The sequence below is a fragment of the Tetrao urogallus genome (genome assembly GCF_951394365.1).
Source record: "Tetrao urogallus genome assembly, chromosome: 10".
NCBI classification, from domain to species: Eukaryota; Metazoa; Chordata; class Aves; order Galliformes; family Phasianidae; genus Tetrao; species Tetrao urogallus.
In genome coordinates, this window is record NC_136823.1 from 5623874 (window position 1) to 5641063 (window position 17190).

General features: G+C 42.7%; 1 protein-coding gene across 2 annotated transcripts in view; it reads right to left on the bottom strand.

Annotated features, from left to right (window-relative positions):
- IQSEC1 (IQ motif and Sec7 domain ArfGEF 1) overlaps window positions 1–17190 on the bottom strand; it is a gene marked incomplete at both ends in the record, with an annotated part of 310805 nt that overhangs the window by 129447 nt on the left and 164168 nt on the right. For both annotated transcript variants that reach the window (XM_079540445.1, XM_079540444.1), the window contains one exon: window positions 13562–13606. In XM_079540445.1, the coding sequence (XP_079396571.1) occupies window positions 13562–13606 (45 nt within the window). The remainder of the gene's footprint in view (window positions 1–13561; window positions 13607–17190) is intronic.

Sequence of the window (17190 nt, forward strand, 5' to 3'; positions counted from 1 at the left end):
TGAAGAAGGCATTTGCTCATTTTCCTGAAGTTTCTACCGAGACTTAACAGCAGAATTTAACAGCATTTCTATTATTAAGTAGATTATATTTACAGGGCATTTAACAAAAGGAAATGGTGAGTGCTGGAGTTAGCAACCGTTCCTGGTTGTCAGGAGAATTCCAGATTTATTTTTAACTTAGGTAGAGCTGCCTTTATACAACAGTTATTACCAATTAAGGAGTTAAAGGAGTCTCCATTTTATTTTATTTTGTAATAGTAAAAAGCAGTCTGACTTCTTGGGCAACTCTGGATATCTTTAAACTCTTAATCTGTTACAAGGCAACGTTTTCCTTTAATAGGGGAAGGGATTTAGATATAATACAATGACTACATTTCTTCCTTTGCCTTCACTGGATTTTCTTTCCTTGCATTTAAGCCTCCTTTCCAATTTCCCAGACGTTCCTAAGGGCATACAAAGCACCATGTTTTCTGGGAGTTCACAGCAGTGACAGACACGTACCAATCCTTCTGTGGAACAAAGTCAGCACGGCTTTGGCATTTTGCTAAAGGGCATCTCAGCCCAACAAGCTGGCAGGCCTGTGCTGCCCAAGAGCCCTCCAGCACCCTTCCAGCTGCAGCTATGAACTGATTCCTCGTGTGCCCAGGCCTCCACCACACTCCCAACACCCTTTTCTGTGACTTAATCTTGGAAGACTATCAAAGGAAGCTCAGAAAGCTTCCAATTCATGTAGGCTCATAGCCAAATGCACAATTAAAATGTGACAGCCCCAGGGTCTGCCCATCCATCAGATGCATTTAAACACAGTAGAGACCAGACACTGAAAGAGAAAAGCCTGGCACACAGCAGGCTCTCAAGGGGCACAGCTAAATGGCAGACATCGCCAACAGCACATCTGCAGGAGTCCCAGCACACCACACACCGAGGTTCTTCAAAGTCCTGACACAAATCTCGGATTGTGGAAGGTAGAAATCCACACAAATGTGAAGAATGCAGAACATGATCACTCTGAGTTGGGTCCTGGCTGAAAAATGCATTGGAAAAGACCAATGCTCCACCACTTACTGCAGAGGCAGAGAAAAGGCACACATGCAAGGAGCCATCTCCATTCCACAGTGCACATTATCAGTTACAGCAGTGGTGACAGGAGACACATAGCCCTTTGTATTTGCACAGGATTTTTGGCAGTCAGCAGCACTAAAGACCCACAGCAGACTTCAGTGAAGTCAGGGCATGGAAAGGTAAGGGATTCTGAAAGATGGCTGTCCACTGCATAGGAAAGAAGAGCATCCCAGAGAGCTAATAAAAGCCAGGAGTTTGAATAGAAGGTATGTGGGCAAAGCAGTTTGAACACTTTCATGATCACTGTCAGACACGTGGTAGCATTAAATGCATTGAAATGAAGGGTACAACCACACTAAATAGTATTTGGGGTGTTTTAATTTATTGGCTTGAAATCACTACTTCCCTGAGTGTAGACAAGGCATTTTCATATTTTATTTATTTACTCAATGGCTTTCTTTTCATCATTTTTATGCTGAATATGGGAATGCTGCATTCTGTGCCTTTTGCTGGCTGTGCTTCAGGAGGATGTTGGGTTTGGAGGATAAAGAGGAGGAGAGAATTGTGTGCTCTGTGATTGCATAAACACTGCCAGCATCAGCCTCCTGGGAGAGCTGTGCTATAGGCACTATGACTCAGTCCTGCTCTGGATGAAGTCACTGTCAAGCGGAAGCAACTATTTGTTTCTAACAACATATATGGTGAACTCCAAATGCAAGTTCAAGACAACTTCAGTTACTTATCCCACAACTCTGCTATGACTTGGTTCAAGACAGATTGCAGAGGAGCTCATAGTTCAAATGAGAGCCAGAAGTAAAGCAAACCAGCTGACATCGCTGTCAGTGTGAACAAAAGAAATCCTTGTTCTCATGAACAAGAACCCAAAGATTTATTTTTCTTGCTCGCTGTTGGTGAGATTTGTCACTACTGTACAGCTATTGTTTCCAGGGATGTAAGATCACAATAGGTAAATAACATATCAACAGCCTTTATCAAATCTTATTTCAAATAATGGATTTAAAAATAGCATTCCCTTTACCTTAGTAGTAGCACATGACCACTGAGACAGGTGTCTGTCGTTTATGCTGTGCTTTACTTAAAGGAGGCAGCCCTGCTCCTTGCGTCCCAGCAGCCGCATTGTCTGACACATTGAAGCCATCCCACATCATCTATAGGCAGAGTCCACGCTGTCAACACCAGAGGTGAGGAACAAAGACTATCAAAGCACTTTTTTTTAAATAATTCTTTTTGACAAAGTACCTAGAAGACAATCCTGACATAGATCACTTAAAGCACATACGCCACCGTTGGAACTGCATCTAAATCAGGACTGGCAATTCATTTAATGGCTTCAAACACTACAAATTTGTCTTGGATAACAGAATAACAAAGAGGATGAGCCCAGAACTGCAGGAGCCCCGCAGAGCTTGATGCTTGATATTAGAGGGGCTTAAGCAGCTTCTGAGACTCAGTTACTTTGTGACATTCTGGTATAGCAGCAATAAGCTGCGCCTGCCACGGAAAAGTTATGAAAGTGTTTTCTCTTATAATCATCACTGAAACATCCTAGTGGGACTGAATCATGCACCAAAATATAGACCTGCTCTTGCCTGGAGATGGGCTTAAGCACATGATTCAGTCTATCCTGAATCACAATGCTGGCACTGCCTGCCCCAACTGGAGACCATCAGAAACAATTCCAGCTAATTCCTGCTTCAAACAACCTGCCATCCCTCCTGACCTGAGTCCATTGGGGTGGCTGCAATCAAAGGCTTGCTGGAAACACCCGACTGCTCTATAAGGGACTCCCGCCTCCTTTGGGGTGAGCAAATTGTAGAAAAGAAAAAAGGAAATGAAGAGGTCATTTTTAAAAATGACTTTTTTTTTTTTTTAAATATGTCCTCATCTTTAAAGAATACTGCAAGAAGCGAGAGGAGAATCCTGAGAAAAAACTCCCCCTCCCAAAGTACAGGTTGCAATCATCTTCACTGGCAGACAATTCTTCTCACCTTATGCTTTCTCTTTAATGCAATGCTAGCAGTAACAATTTCCCATACGGGCCGTTACACACCAGCTGGCAGAAGCACAGCACGATGCATCTCCCAGCTACAGAAATCTTCACTTCCACACGTTAAATCTGAAGTCACGTGGTTTTATAATAATTCTCCAAGTAAGCACGAGACATCCATCCTCAAAATCACACAGCAACCCTACAGTGATTTGTTCATCTTACACTTAATCTACTAAAGAAATTCATCTCCACACTTCTAGTATTTGTATTCAAAGGATACCAAAGCCCAGCATGTGAGGGGCTATAGCAGTGACCAACACACAGCCACTGCTAAAGACAAAGAGCTGAAATTTGATTTCCTTAAATTAACGAATTACCAATCATTTCCATACTGGTTCTACCTCAATGTCCCAGCTTGCTCTACGCAATCTGCTGTCCCTTGGATAAAAGCAGTCTGTTTGCTCAGGTATGTGAGCTTGGAGGCAGTGGCACAGTTAGCTGGGCTGAATTTTGGTTTGTGAATATGCCATGCCCTGGCTAGGGAAGCCACAGCCAAAGTTAAGAAGTAGGCTAAAAGCACAGTTTGTTTTGTCCTATTTCTCACTTTCCCCATGCTCAGAAAATATACCTGACTGAATTCATTCTTACAAGGGACTGAAAACTGCACAGAAGCCCTGGGATGGGTGTCTGCCCTCAAATGGGTTTCTTGCCAGGAATGTTACACACACAGCTTGGAACAGAGTTTTGGAATTGCATTTCTGCTTTGAGTACCAGGCTACATTAAGAAACTGCACCTCAGAAGGCAAAAATTGTTCTGTTTCTACCCTGTCCCATCCTCCAGAATTGCTGCGCTCTTGCCATGTCCCAGCAGGCACTGCAAGCACAGGGAGGGACACACTTGTCCTGTACCTTTCTGTGCTCCCAGATCTGGGCAGCAGGGACAGCCCTCCTCTCCACAGCCTTGCTCCCAGGGAGCTGAGGAAGACCTTCCCAGCCAGGTGCATGGAGAGCAGACCCTGTACTGGCATCCACTCAGCTGTCTGATTCAGGCAACAGGCTTGATCCCATAAGACATCCCTGAGTAACAAAATCCAAAACCACAACTCAACTTCTGAAATACAGCAGCATGCCACAGAGCTTCTGAACTGACAAGAAGCATTTACCTTAGTTCTCACCATTGAGTACAACTGAAAATAGAAGCCATGCTCTCCTCAGACAGGCCACAAAAGCGAACAGAAGAGCAGTCCCACTGCTTGCCATGCTGGCTGGCTGTGCCCCGCTGGGCTGGGTGAGTGCATGAGGAGTGACAGGCAGAGCTCACAGGGCAGAGGCATCCCACAGCAGCAGCAAGGTGCCTTGAGAGGGCTCTTGCACAGCCTCCCCACGCCTGCCCTGAAGTCACCTGCTGTCATACCACCACTTGCACATTGCGAAGGCCTTGGTGCTCAGTACTGCTTCCTTGGCACACAGGCACTTCCCTGACCTGGCACTGCACCTCTGCACGTGAAGTTGTGGCCAATTCCAGGTGACACTGGTGGCAGAAGGAACGTCATGCAGAGATGTCTGAACTCTCTGGCACTTGCTTTCCCCTTCATCCAGGTGAAACAGAGGGCAGGCAAGAACCCTACGTAATACTAACCATTCAACAAGTAAGCCTCACACGAAGGAACTGTCCATTGAGTCCTATTTTGGTTATCTTATTTCATACATAAAAAAGGAAAATGTATATACATGTACACAAAAACCATTTTGGCTCTTCTCCAAGAGCCTTTTAGACAGCTTACAACTGCTGGCAGAAACTAATTCAAAGTAAGTCTAAAGAAAGTGCTTTTTTTCTGTACTTCTTTTTTTCTTTTTTTGTAAGTGGTCTTTCTTGCATTTTGTTTCTTTATTCATTCTGTACCATTTGCTTTCCTCACTCATTTGTCATTCTGCCTTAATCAAGAAGTTATTTTGTTTAAAATGTGAGAAAGTTGAAACTTCAATTCCCCTTTCCTGATAAGAACACATGACAAGAATAAGGTACTTCTATCTGATATTTACATGCTTAGGCTCTTTTTACTTCTGTTCATACAAACGCACTCCAGGAGGAGAGTTCAGATGCGTGCAAGGTTTGATAATAAACAAATTACTGTCTGGAAGGATGCAAATGGAAAGTCCTTAGGTACTGCAGAGGTTTCCATTAGGAGATGCAGAACAACCCTAGGGTAAATCATTTGCAACAAAGATGGGAGGTCACCAGGAATCCAAGACATAAAGCTTAAGTTTAGTTGTATTTGCTTGTACCAAAACCGTCTGCCTGTGTTTCTTATTTTACATGGATTCTCAGCGAGGAAAATACACAATGGGCTGGGAATAGGTTGGAACTTTTTTTGGCCTAAAAATGAAACTTGTGAAAAGCTGTAATAGAATAAAGCTATCCTTTGAAACTTCAGCAGCCAATAGTCACAGATGAAGGTCCTATATTACTCAATGCCAGAAAGTGGGGGCACCCCTTAAACCTTGAAAAAGGTTGGAATGGTTCCCTTTTCCAGCCTCCAGTCACTGCATGAAAAATTCAACTGCAATTAGCATTTAGTACAAAGCACTTTCTGTAGGCTGACAATAGATAGTCAGACCACAAAGTGTACATAACAAGAACAGAATCCTATTTTAAATTGCATGGGTTTTGTTAACAATGAAAATCTCTCCACTTTTCCCCCCAGAAAATTCAGAGACATACAATTGCCATTGGTAGTGTAAATCAAGAGTAAGAAAACAGAAGTTTAGATTAAAAAACAGTGATCTAAGTTCAGGGACACGTTAAATGGAATTGCTTATTTTGCTGTTCCATTAAATAGGCAAGCTGAAAGCATCTGACATCCAGTGCTATTCTTTACGATCCCTATTCACCATCAATCATTTAGGCTGTACATCAGGCCCGCCTCAGTGAAGCGCCCATTGCTCTGAATGACTGTGATGTGCACTTTACACCAAGAGGGAAATGAAAGATGAACTATTATATTACTAAATATCTCTGAAAAAAAAAAAGAAGGATCTTTGCATTATGTAAATTTCCATGACATTTCAATTAATCTCGGTGCTATTTGCAGTCTGTAAACTACACAACACAAGCTACTGTGCCTAAGGATTAAGTATCAGACAGAGAGTAAAGTACCAATCGAGTCTTAACTGAGGTGATTCGACTCAAAGTAAATGGTGAAACCAAACAGCATCCTCACCTTTCACATCTGCAAGCAGAGACAAAAGTGGCTGATAATGAAAGCAATAAAAAGGCAGCTTTACAACCTTTGTCACAAGTTCTGATTAATTCCCTACCACTCCCTTTTCCCGAGTACATCTGCCTTTCGGCAGCAGAGCAGCACAGTGAGTAAAAGCTCCGAGGGCATCGTGTGCGGCTACACAGTCCTGAAAGGAATGTCTGAGTTAACGTTTTCTTACCTTTTATAGAAGCCGTGGAGAGGCTGGAGACACAGGAACTGCCAGTAATCCAAGCAGAAGGCCTTTAACTTCAGCATTTTCAAAGAACTGTACTGCAGCAAGCGGATCCTGCAGCTAGATTTTAACACCACGAGTCTTCTTTTTGTTTTGATGTGAATGACTTCAACCCAACGCAACGCACCGCTCCCCTTATTGCTGCACACAAGCGTTTCTAAGTGCTGGCGGTGCGGCAGCCGGCGCACATGGCACAGCACCTGCACGGCACAGCACCCACTTCGATACAAAGAGGCAGCGCACAAAGGCTACGGCTCGCAGACGCTCTTTGATCCCCACTGCAGTTTATCTTCCCCAAAGTGTCCGATGCCACCGGCTAGCTGCTGTTACACACAAATCCCGCTTCTCCTTTTGGCTATTTTAGGCCACTCGGATGGCCCTCCGGACAAATAACGCGTCTGCGTTCCAGCTAAGGCTGCAAAAGGATCTTTGCAAAGCATCCTGAGAGCTTGCAGAACTTAAGAGAAGACAAGCAATTATCTCAATCAACCTCACAACTGCCTGTAATCACAGCAGCGCTATGATCCCATCACACGGGAACGGCAGTCCCCCCGCTCCTTTTTTTTTTTTTTTTTTTTTTTTTTTTGTTGTTGTTGTTGTTGTTGGTCAAATAAAGCAGCACACAACTCCGCACATCAGCTCCTCCCGTGTAAACCACACCAGCCCCATTGTCTGCCAGCACCTATGAGAACTGTGGGCTCCTTATGACGGGGAAAAAAAGACCAAAACCAGCCCCCAAACCCGAAGCGCAGACCCTCCCCCCTTCCATCCCCCCCCCCCCCCCCCATCTCCCCCTCCGCACCGCGCCGCTCTCAGCGCGCAGCAGCGCCCGGCGCAGCAGCCCAGCGGGGCGCGTTGCCGGGCAGCGGCAGCACAGCGCGCCCCCAGCAGCGGGCAGCCTCGGCCCAGCGGGCACTTGGCTTGCATTTAGAATCTCCGGCCAGACGTGCTAAAAGCACAGAGCTTTTGTTCTGAAGAGACGGCTGTCCAAACTGCTGTTCTGTCTTTAATAGAATACCCAGCCGATTCTCCCACCTTTCCGTTCCCTTCGAGCCCACAGCAGGTTCTCTCCTCGCGGGGTGCCCGGGCAGGAGCTCACGCAGGGCTTACGGACGGGAATGGCTTTAGAAGCAAAGCAAAGCACACGAGCCCTGCTGGGCACTGACCAGGTCATATGCCCGTCCTCTGCCAGAATCACCTTTCCTGAAAGTATGGTTTGGGTGAGGTTTGAAAGTCATCAATAGGAGCCACTGGGGGTACTGCTCACTATCAGTAGAGGGAAGGAATTCTACACAAATAACAACAGAACCAAGGGCAAAACCCAAGGAAACATATGAAACAGAACTAAACATCTCTTCTGTTGTGCTTTCTTCTTTTTTACCATCTTTATGCCGTTTAAAAAGAAGACAACCGAACTGCTGAGGCTTAACCAGAGTCCCACCAAGAGTGCAGGCACATCTGAGCCCCGCAGGCCCACGCAGGGCAGTAATTCGGGGCCCTTTGGGTCTGCCTTTACTCACTGTCACCATTTAGTGCCACAGGCACCTTGCAATATCCTGAAACACAGTTGTGGAAGGTTAGTCGAAATGAAATTATAAGTTAGCTGCTTCTTTACTTTAAAGAAACCACTGATCCCTACTCAGATATGTTACGCTTAGGCAACAATCTTCAAACATTTGCATGTCATAATTTCTTGTACTTCCCTTGAAACAGACTGTACAGAACAGGATGGGTGGTGGGAATGAATTGATCACAAAGAAACACCTAGCAGGAAAAGAAAGAAGTGCATTTCATTTGCATCTTTAAAAAAAAAAAAATCTTAAAAAACATTCCCTTAAAAACAACCCCCAGCCCTTGCCTGGTGCCTGCACTCGCTTGCTGGGATTTCTTTCACACCAGCAGAACACTGTTGAAGTGATTCCCAAGAAAACAATTGCTTGCATTTAATAAGCCAGCCCGCTAACAATATAACACACACCATGAGATTTCCAGCCTGCTTTTCTTCCTGCTCTCATTCTCCTGGGCTTCAGTAGCTTGGCGGTTTTCCAGAAAGTGATAGCATCAAGCTAAATGTTACATTTTCATATCAAAATCTTCCAACCCAGTGTTCCATCCCTAATATAGGCCTATGCTTTAAAGGGACAGACAGTTTTATTTGAAGGGGAGCTGAGCAAAAGCCCTTTGGGATCCTGTGCCTGCTGGCGCCTCCCCAGTGTCCCTGCTGCTGAGCTCTGACTTTGGCCGAGATGGCACTTTCCCATTTTGGTGGTGTTTGATGGCAGTTACTGCTTGTAACGGACCGAGAAAATAACATGGAAACCTTATCCTCTTTTAGAACAAATGGATGGCCAGAAAATGCTTACCTTTGAGGTTTTCCCTATCTGAACATTCTTCTGTCTGAACTTCTTGAGATTCCTCAAGAAACATGCCAAAGCAGCAAGGAAGGACTTGCTCCATAACCAAAACCAGCTACTCTCAGGATCAAGAAAGAAGGGGAAAGCCATACAGAGACAGTTAACCTGATGAGACATCATCTGAAGTTTTAATGCCCAAATGATACTTCTGATAAAACACATCCTTTAACTATTCACATTGCAAAGCGATTTCTTTCTGTCCATCATACACTTTACTGGGAGAAAAAAAAAGAAAAAAAAAAGGTATTTGTCACCTTAATTGCTTGCTTCTGAACACTGGACTTCTAGTGAGATAAAGCCATGTACCCATGAATTTTCTGACAGCAACCAGCACTGATTATACTGCTCTGCATGCAGACAAAATGCTAATTAGGGCTTTTGCAAATGAAAAGCACCATGTTCTCAACACAGTCTTCATTTTCACTTGTCTTCCATAGGAAACCAACAAAGAAAATTGAGCTTCATCTCACGCTTATGCCAGTATAAAACTAGTTCTTTCAGAAAGACGTTCACTGCTACCCTTGACTCAGAATTCCCAGGCCTAATAGGGCAGTAATTTCTGGCTGAGCTGCAGCGGTACCACAAGTGAGCAGCATGCTGGAAATGTTTGTAGTCATTTAGAGTTTAGCTAAGGAGAGGCAGCTCTGGCAGCACTGTACTGAAGACTCTGACAACTCTTTCAAAATGAGCCACTAAAATAAAAAAGGCAAGATAAAACATACAGTGTAAAGTCCCAGTTTTAGGGATGGCTGCCTTAGCAACCTGGGAGGCTGAAGTAAAGCTGTCCTCTGATGAGGGAGCATGTTGTATAAAACAAACCCACTATAAAGTCAGTGCAGGAAAATCAACTTCTCTAGCTACATGATCTTTAATTCTTGATAAAATACGTACACTCAACTGTTATACATCTTTAGTTACTTACACGGTTTATCATGATATGACAGGAAGAATCCTGAAAATGTTTTACTTGTGTGGAAGTCTACCTGTGTTTCTGTCTACTTACAGAGTACAGAAACAGGAAGCCTGCAGCAAGAGAGCTGTTTTCCATAAGTCCTTCCTGACTCCAGGACAAGGTATGTCTGTAGGCACAGACAAGAACTTCAAGCTAATGATTCATAGGTTGTGGAGCTCTAGCATGTCATGAGAATAAGATCACGAGGTTCCCATAGTAATTCCATGACATTCATTGTGCACACCACGTTGAGGAGCAAGGATTGTACAAAGTATACTTAACATCAGATTTTGTGCAAATGAATATGCCCTGAAGTAGCTTCTTGAAGGCCTCAGTTTATAGAATATAGTGGCCTGTACAGCCCCTGTATGCAGCAGCCCTTTCTTGGTAGTGGAAAACAAATACTGTTCACGTGAAAGTGAATGGGAAGGTTTCCTAGGTTGCTCCTAAAAAAAAAAAAAGAATCAGGGATGTTTTCATGTTAGAGGCTCTGCAAAACCAGACCCCTCTTTTAGGATCTTTGATGCATATCTGGGTGCCACATCAGCAAGAATCCCTTCCTGACTGGGGAAAATGGAAAGAGAAACATGAGCAGAGCTCTTGGGCTCTGCTGCACCATTGTAACACCCAGATGTGATGGGGATGTGTAAAGAATCAGGGAAGAAACAAAGGTTCTCCCTGCCTTCTCTTTACTCAAGAGGAAGCTCAGCTGCCTACATGTGCTCTGACAAGTTATTTTGCTTCACAGAGATCTTTGATTTATTCAGCTTCTCCACAAATTCTTATTAATTGCCACTTGACATTATTCTTCATTCTTGGTTACTAAAGCTTTTGAAATTGGCAAAGTTTCACAAGAATAGTAAGATATTCGCTGTTCTGTTTCTGAATGTCTGCTCTCTAAACAGATCAACACTGGTTGATCATTCTGTTACAGAGGATGATAAACAGGTCACAAAAATGTGAACATCTGAAGTAGGTGTGATAATACGACAGAAGACTCTCCTTGGTTCAGGAATCAAAATCTTTTCAGACACCAGCTGAAAGCTGATAGAGGACCACTCAAAATATCCGGAAAGTATACTGCGTGCAGTCTGAAAATGTTTGTGCAAAACATGGTATGCATATATAGCATGTCATTGTGTACAGGTTTTTCTCTTCTCAATAGACATAAGCCCTTTTCCACATTAGCCTTTCTTCTTTACAACACTGGACTCCTTTCTCATCTCCCAGCTGTATAACTTCCCAGCTGACAGGCAGAATACAAGTGCAGTCTACACAGATCCAGGGGAAATAAGTAATCTGTTGGGTGGGGAATCTATGCACAGCTGAAATGAAACAAAATAAGATATCCAGGTCACAGTGTTCCAGAGAAGCCAAGAAGAGTGGTTTTAATTGGGCAAAACTTACCTTGCTGATGAAGACTGGAACTTGATGAGCATTATGCAAGAAAAGTAGCTTAGAAATTTTTTTTTGCTCGATAGGATGCTAGATGGATTCATATTAACTGATACCTTCTGTTCCACAGGTCATTCAAAGGAAAATTATTAAAAATTATTCTCTTTAATATTGCCTAATCACAGCTTCAGAACAGGCTTATTCTTACTTGACCTACTGAAGTCAGTTAGATTTTACACACTGTTTCTTCAATTATTTTACCCTAGGAAAGAAATCATTGTTTCTGTTGATGACATCTGGAAGATTCTTTAATGTCTCCTCTATGACTGCTTTATTTGAAAGTTTCTAAGAGTCATAACATTTTTTCACTCATAGTTAAAAAGCAGCATTTTCACTCCCTCATTTGGTAACTACAAGATATTTCTTTCCCATTCTCAAAATTCAAAAGGACTTTTCACATGCAAATACATCTACTGCCAAATTATTTCTTATGAGGACAGTTCTGTAAAACAACATGCATTCTCAAAATCATTTATTTGCATTAGTGTAAGAACACAGAAGTTTTATGGAAGTGCATGGGATAAAGAGGGAAGTCTCAAAACCTCGACTAACTTGCAGTTTTTCTTTTTTTCTTTTTTTTTTAGAAGGTAGAATATAGGCAAGGATAATAAACTTTTGTTTGAAATATAAAGAAGTGCAATCAAGGATTCCATACCAGTTTGCATCACTCTGCTGCAGGCTTAAGAAAAGAATGCAACCCACTGAATGCATACTAATGAGACCAAGGCCATCAAAATTAGCAGTGTGAATGAAACTTTATGATTTATGGGGCCATGCAGCAAGGGCAGAGGCCACATTTGGTGAATAGTAAGTACTGCAGTCTCTTTTTTAGGAAAATAAGAGAGAAAAAGAAAATATTCACAGGTTTGTACAGTGCTTAGCAACTTAAAACCATTAAATCACTACATTTCCTAGGTAAGCATGTATTTGCTTAACTCAAACTAAAGCTATACACTTTTCCACCGAGTTTAACCTCTTCTCCTCAATTCTTCCTCATCTCCACTGACATCCTCCCACAGAAAAAAAATCATTATAAAGAAAAGCATTGTAATAAAACCTGCTGTTCTCACAAAGGTTTGCCTAGCCTGGAATAAAGATGGCAGCAATGCTTTTCTCTGGGATAAGGTTCCCAGAGCCAGGTAAGTCAAACCAGCTACAAGGTTCTTGCTCAAGTAAGATTTCAGAAAGGCTGAGGGGAGTGGAAAGCTGCTTCCTGCATTGTCCTGCCACACAAAGAAACAGCATGCTGTCAAACTGGGTGCTGGCAACAACAATGCAGTCAAATCTGTATGTTGTCCACTGTGACTATGCTGAGCTGAAGACAAAGGTAATATTACTCACAGGAGCTCGTGGGCATTTTTTAGGAAGTGGCAGTAAGGCACGCGCTTCACTTTCAGGATATTGTACACTGGGAGATGAATGAGAGAGAGAGAGAGAGGGCCCATATATTTGCATAAGGGTAAACGAAGCAGTTCCCAGTAACGCTGTGTCCAGGCAAACTTAAAACTATACAATATGGAAAAGTTTGCATCCTCAAAAGCAAACACCTTGGAAAGGAAAACATCTACCCAACAACTGTCAGTTTGGGAGAAAAGGACTTTGCCCCTAATTCATCAAAGGAAGCTTATGAGCGATGCACACTTTAATGTGCAGCTATGACAGTAAAACATCCAAAGTGCCCATCTGATATGCAGTGTTAAAAATAGTAGCATTTTTTTCTTAACTGAGTGATCAAATTTCAGCCACTGTGATGGATTCATGTGGCCCTAATTTCTTAACTCTCACTTGTGATTGTATGAAAACATGAAACAATTTAAAAACAAGTAACATTTAAACAAAATGAGTACTGTTATTGAACTGCTAGGATGATCTGTTTAGCACAACTGAGGTATATAAAAGTCTGAGAGAGATTGTTTTGCCATGTGCATGCACAAGCACGCCCTCTCTGTCCTTCAAGGTCCTCTGAGAGCAAAACCACAGTGCTGAATTTAAGTTGGAAACCGTGAAAGAAAGAGTTATCCCAAACTTAACAACAAAAACCTGAATGCTTGGTCAATATGCCTTCACTAATTACACATTGTAGGATAAAGTTATGTGATGTAAAGCTGATACAGATTGGAGTTCACTGCTATTATTCCAAACCTAAAATGAACAGTCGCACTGCTACAGTACCTGAGCGGATCGGTGGAGATGCTGCTTCCTGTTTCCAGTGAGGTCCTGAGATGATAGCAAAAGAATAAAATTATAAAATATTAAGGCAATTTAAAAAAATTGTCTTCATTTTTTATAGACTTTATACAGTACCTAGCATGACATTAAATACAGTTTGCAAAAAAACAAGAACCAAACAAGCATACAAAAAACCCAGCAGCTATTTCCTATTCATTAGTGAAAGGGGAATTAAAGAAGCATCTTTAGGCAAAAAGTGATCAAATATGACTGACAACACTTGGCTACACGAATACCTGACCAAGCTGTACTGCATGCATTATTATAGTAAACATTTCCAGAGCCTCTCTTCTGTTTTCAGTCTTGCACTGTGTGCACTGGCAGTCAAATCTCAGCTCAATCCACCTGTGACAGTACAGCAGAACCTTGCAATAAACCAACATAAGTAGTACAGCCTTCCTTACAAAACGTCAAAAAGCTTTACACTGTTGAAATTTTCAGGCCATGCAAACATCTTTGGAGCTGTGGGCTCATTCCCCAGCAGACACACCTGCATGTTGTTTGCTGGGACCCAGCCCAGAGCACACGCTGCCCTTCAGCACACTGTGAAGCTGATTGTTGATTTAGGTATGTAATTTTAAGATCCAAAAAGTGTCCTCGCCCCACTTCCTACTGGCTAAGAGGAACCTCAGAATAGGACAGCACACAACCAAATCACAGTCACAGAACAGCACTGCAGCTCACAGCACGTGCTCACAGCCGCACTGCTTTCATCCTCAGTACATCTGCTACGCAAAAATAACAGTGGCACACAACAGGGAGCTGGGTGACGCTCTCCTGTGAGACTCTTATGCGATTTTATTCTCTGGTAGCTTCTCTCACACCAGGAAACAGATTTCTTGCATGCATTTACGTGCATTTAACAGAACGGTCAGCCTTCAAATCCTTGGGCTTCTTCTCTCTCCAGAAAGGCAACTACAGTTGCTGCAACAATTCCCAAACAATTATTGCAGCAGGAAGTTTTAAGATACAAAGTACAGAAGTGACTGCAACTGCACTGCTGTTTAAATAGCAACACTTTAACACGAAGCACGGCATTAGTGATTAAACTTGCTCTCATTGTACATCACTTTAGGTTTATTATACACATCCATATGACAAAATCAAATTTTTAGAGTAAAAACAAAACAGAATTTCCACAGGCTATAAGGAGATGCTAGCTGAAGGCTCACAATGAACTTTCCACCATCATGTTAGGTACCATTTTAAATAGCCATTTGTACTTATCCATTTCCATCCCTTACCCAAGCTGCCATTGGCCAGCTTCTCCTCTGGCAGTCATGAACGTGTACAGTTACAGACGCTCACACAATTACTTTAGAATTGCCTTCATTATATTTACCGAGGTTATTTGTAAATCAATTGCAAGCCTTCAGTTTTAATACCAAGGTTACGGGTATGCTTACACACAGCAAGAGGGCTGTGCGAGAGGAGGTGGCCATGGGCACAGCCTGCACAAGAATCAGCTGCACAGGAATGGAAACGAACCACGCTGCCCAAATAAACTGCAGTGCAGGGAGAGATTTAAAACAGACGTGAGGAGCTTTTCCCACCCTGTAATTTGTTTGCTCTCAGAGTTCAGGATCTGTGAATACCGATGCACTTTGATGGGTTGGTTTACACGTGCTGGCTATTTGTTCTTTTAACAGTTGGGAAGGGTGAACCTAATTTCTTTATAATTAAGTTTACTGCTTAACAATCTGCTGTCCAAGTGCCAACCTGCTCACCAGATGGACTTTTTGCCTCACTGTTAGCAAAGATTCAGAAACATTCTCTGAACAGTTCTAGCCCTTATTGCTATAAGTAAATCCCGACGAGACTCTGTGCGTGGTGACAATGCACCATGCATAACGAAGAGATGGTAATGACACAAGGCCTGGCTGATTAGCCTCCGCGAACGCAGCTTTGATTGTGCCAAGTGACACTGAGCGCGTCGTGACCTCGGGGACTCCTCGCACAATCACAAGGAGCAGGATTACAGCTTCATTAGGAATACCTTGTTTTCCATCAGAGGGCCCCCTGCGGTAAGGCTCCCCAACAAATGTCAGGAGATGCAGATCTTTCTGAACACAAGGAAGAGAGCTCAGTTTCCACAGCAAAAACGCCCATCTTGAGGCCACCCCCAAATGTGGCTAAAAGGATCTGAATTTACTGAGAGTTTTCCAGAAATTTTCCTGTTGCCAACAGTGTCATGCTGTGCTGTTAGCAACAGTGTTTGTGCACCTGGTAACTGCAGTTAAGAACACATAATGCTACAGATCTAATTGATTTGGCAGCTAGCAGCCATAATAGCTGCTGACACACTTGGGCCTAACCCAGACTCGGGTCTGATGGGTGCTGGGCAGTGCCATGCCATGCAGGGTTCTGGGCAGAGCAGTGCCCAGCCTGGGAAGGTCTCTGTGCTAGAGAACTCCCATCCACGTACAGTTCACTTCTTCAGTCAGATGAGCAGCCCAATGGGGAAAGGCTTAGGACTGGCTTTCTGAGCTGAAGATCTGATATAAACATAATATCAAACACAGGAAAGGTTACTTAAACAGGATGGAAGTCACTGGATGGGAACAACCAAATAAATCACTGTTCCAGAGGAAGAAAGAAACCAAGAATTACGCTGAGGTGAGCTGTACACCCAGGCAGAGCTGCAGCACAACCCTTAACCTGGTCACCTGCACCAAAGTCCAGCTCACCTCTGTGAGATGTCTCAGGAGCAGGCTGATGGCATGTGGGGCAAAGTTTTGTGGCCAAGAAAAAAATGACAGCAGAGATGGGAAAAATTAGGCGTAAAATCTATTGAGACATTTAAATTTTGGGGTACACAAAGCCAGTTAATTTCCAACAGATTTACAGAATACTCTTAATGCAATTACACAACCAGTCCTTTATACTACAATCACATATTAGCTTTTGGTTCTTTCTGAATACTGTACAAAAATGAAAAATTAATTTAAAACATAAAAGCAACCTGAAACCTGAACACGGTAGCGCTATGCTACAGCAAACAAAGTGGATCATTTACACAAAGCGATTTCAGGATTGCCTGCTTCAAGAATATCTAAAAAAAAAATCTATTTTGATTTTTTTTTTTTTTTTAAGAAAAAAAAGCTAGATACGAGCTATAAAGAAAAGAACAGGCAAATTTAACAACCCTATTTGTTCACTCATAATAGAATGAACTCCAAAATTCAGTACATTTGTCCACCAGAAAAAAAAAACCACAAAACAACCATACTTTAAAACAAAGTCAAATCATATTATACTTATATTTGCCCAAGGAAGTGGCTGAAAATTGAACTAAGAGACTTAGAGTTGCACCAAAAAGAAGAAAACCTACTGCAGAGCAATCCAGCACTATCAGGGAAATGCTGTAAGCAGCCCTGTAAGCAGTTTTGTGTTTGTTTCCATGGAATTTAAAAAGCTCTTCTGGGTAAGGAGCAAAGGAAATCTGTACCAGCGCCACTGATGAGTCAGTTGAATGACATCTTCATACAAGTACTTAACATTTCAGAGAAAAGGCAGAGGAATCTTTGCATGAACTGGAACTAAAGCTAGCACAGAGGGCTACAATTCAGCTG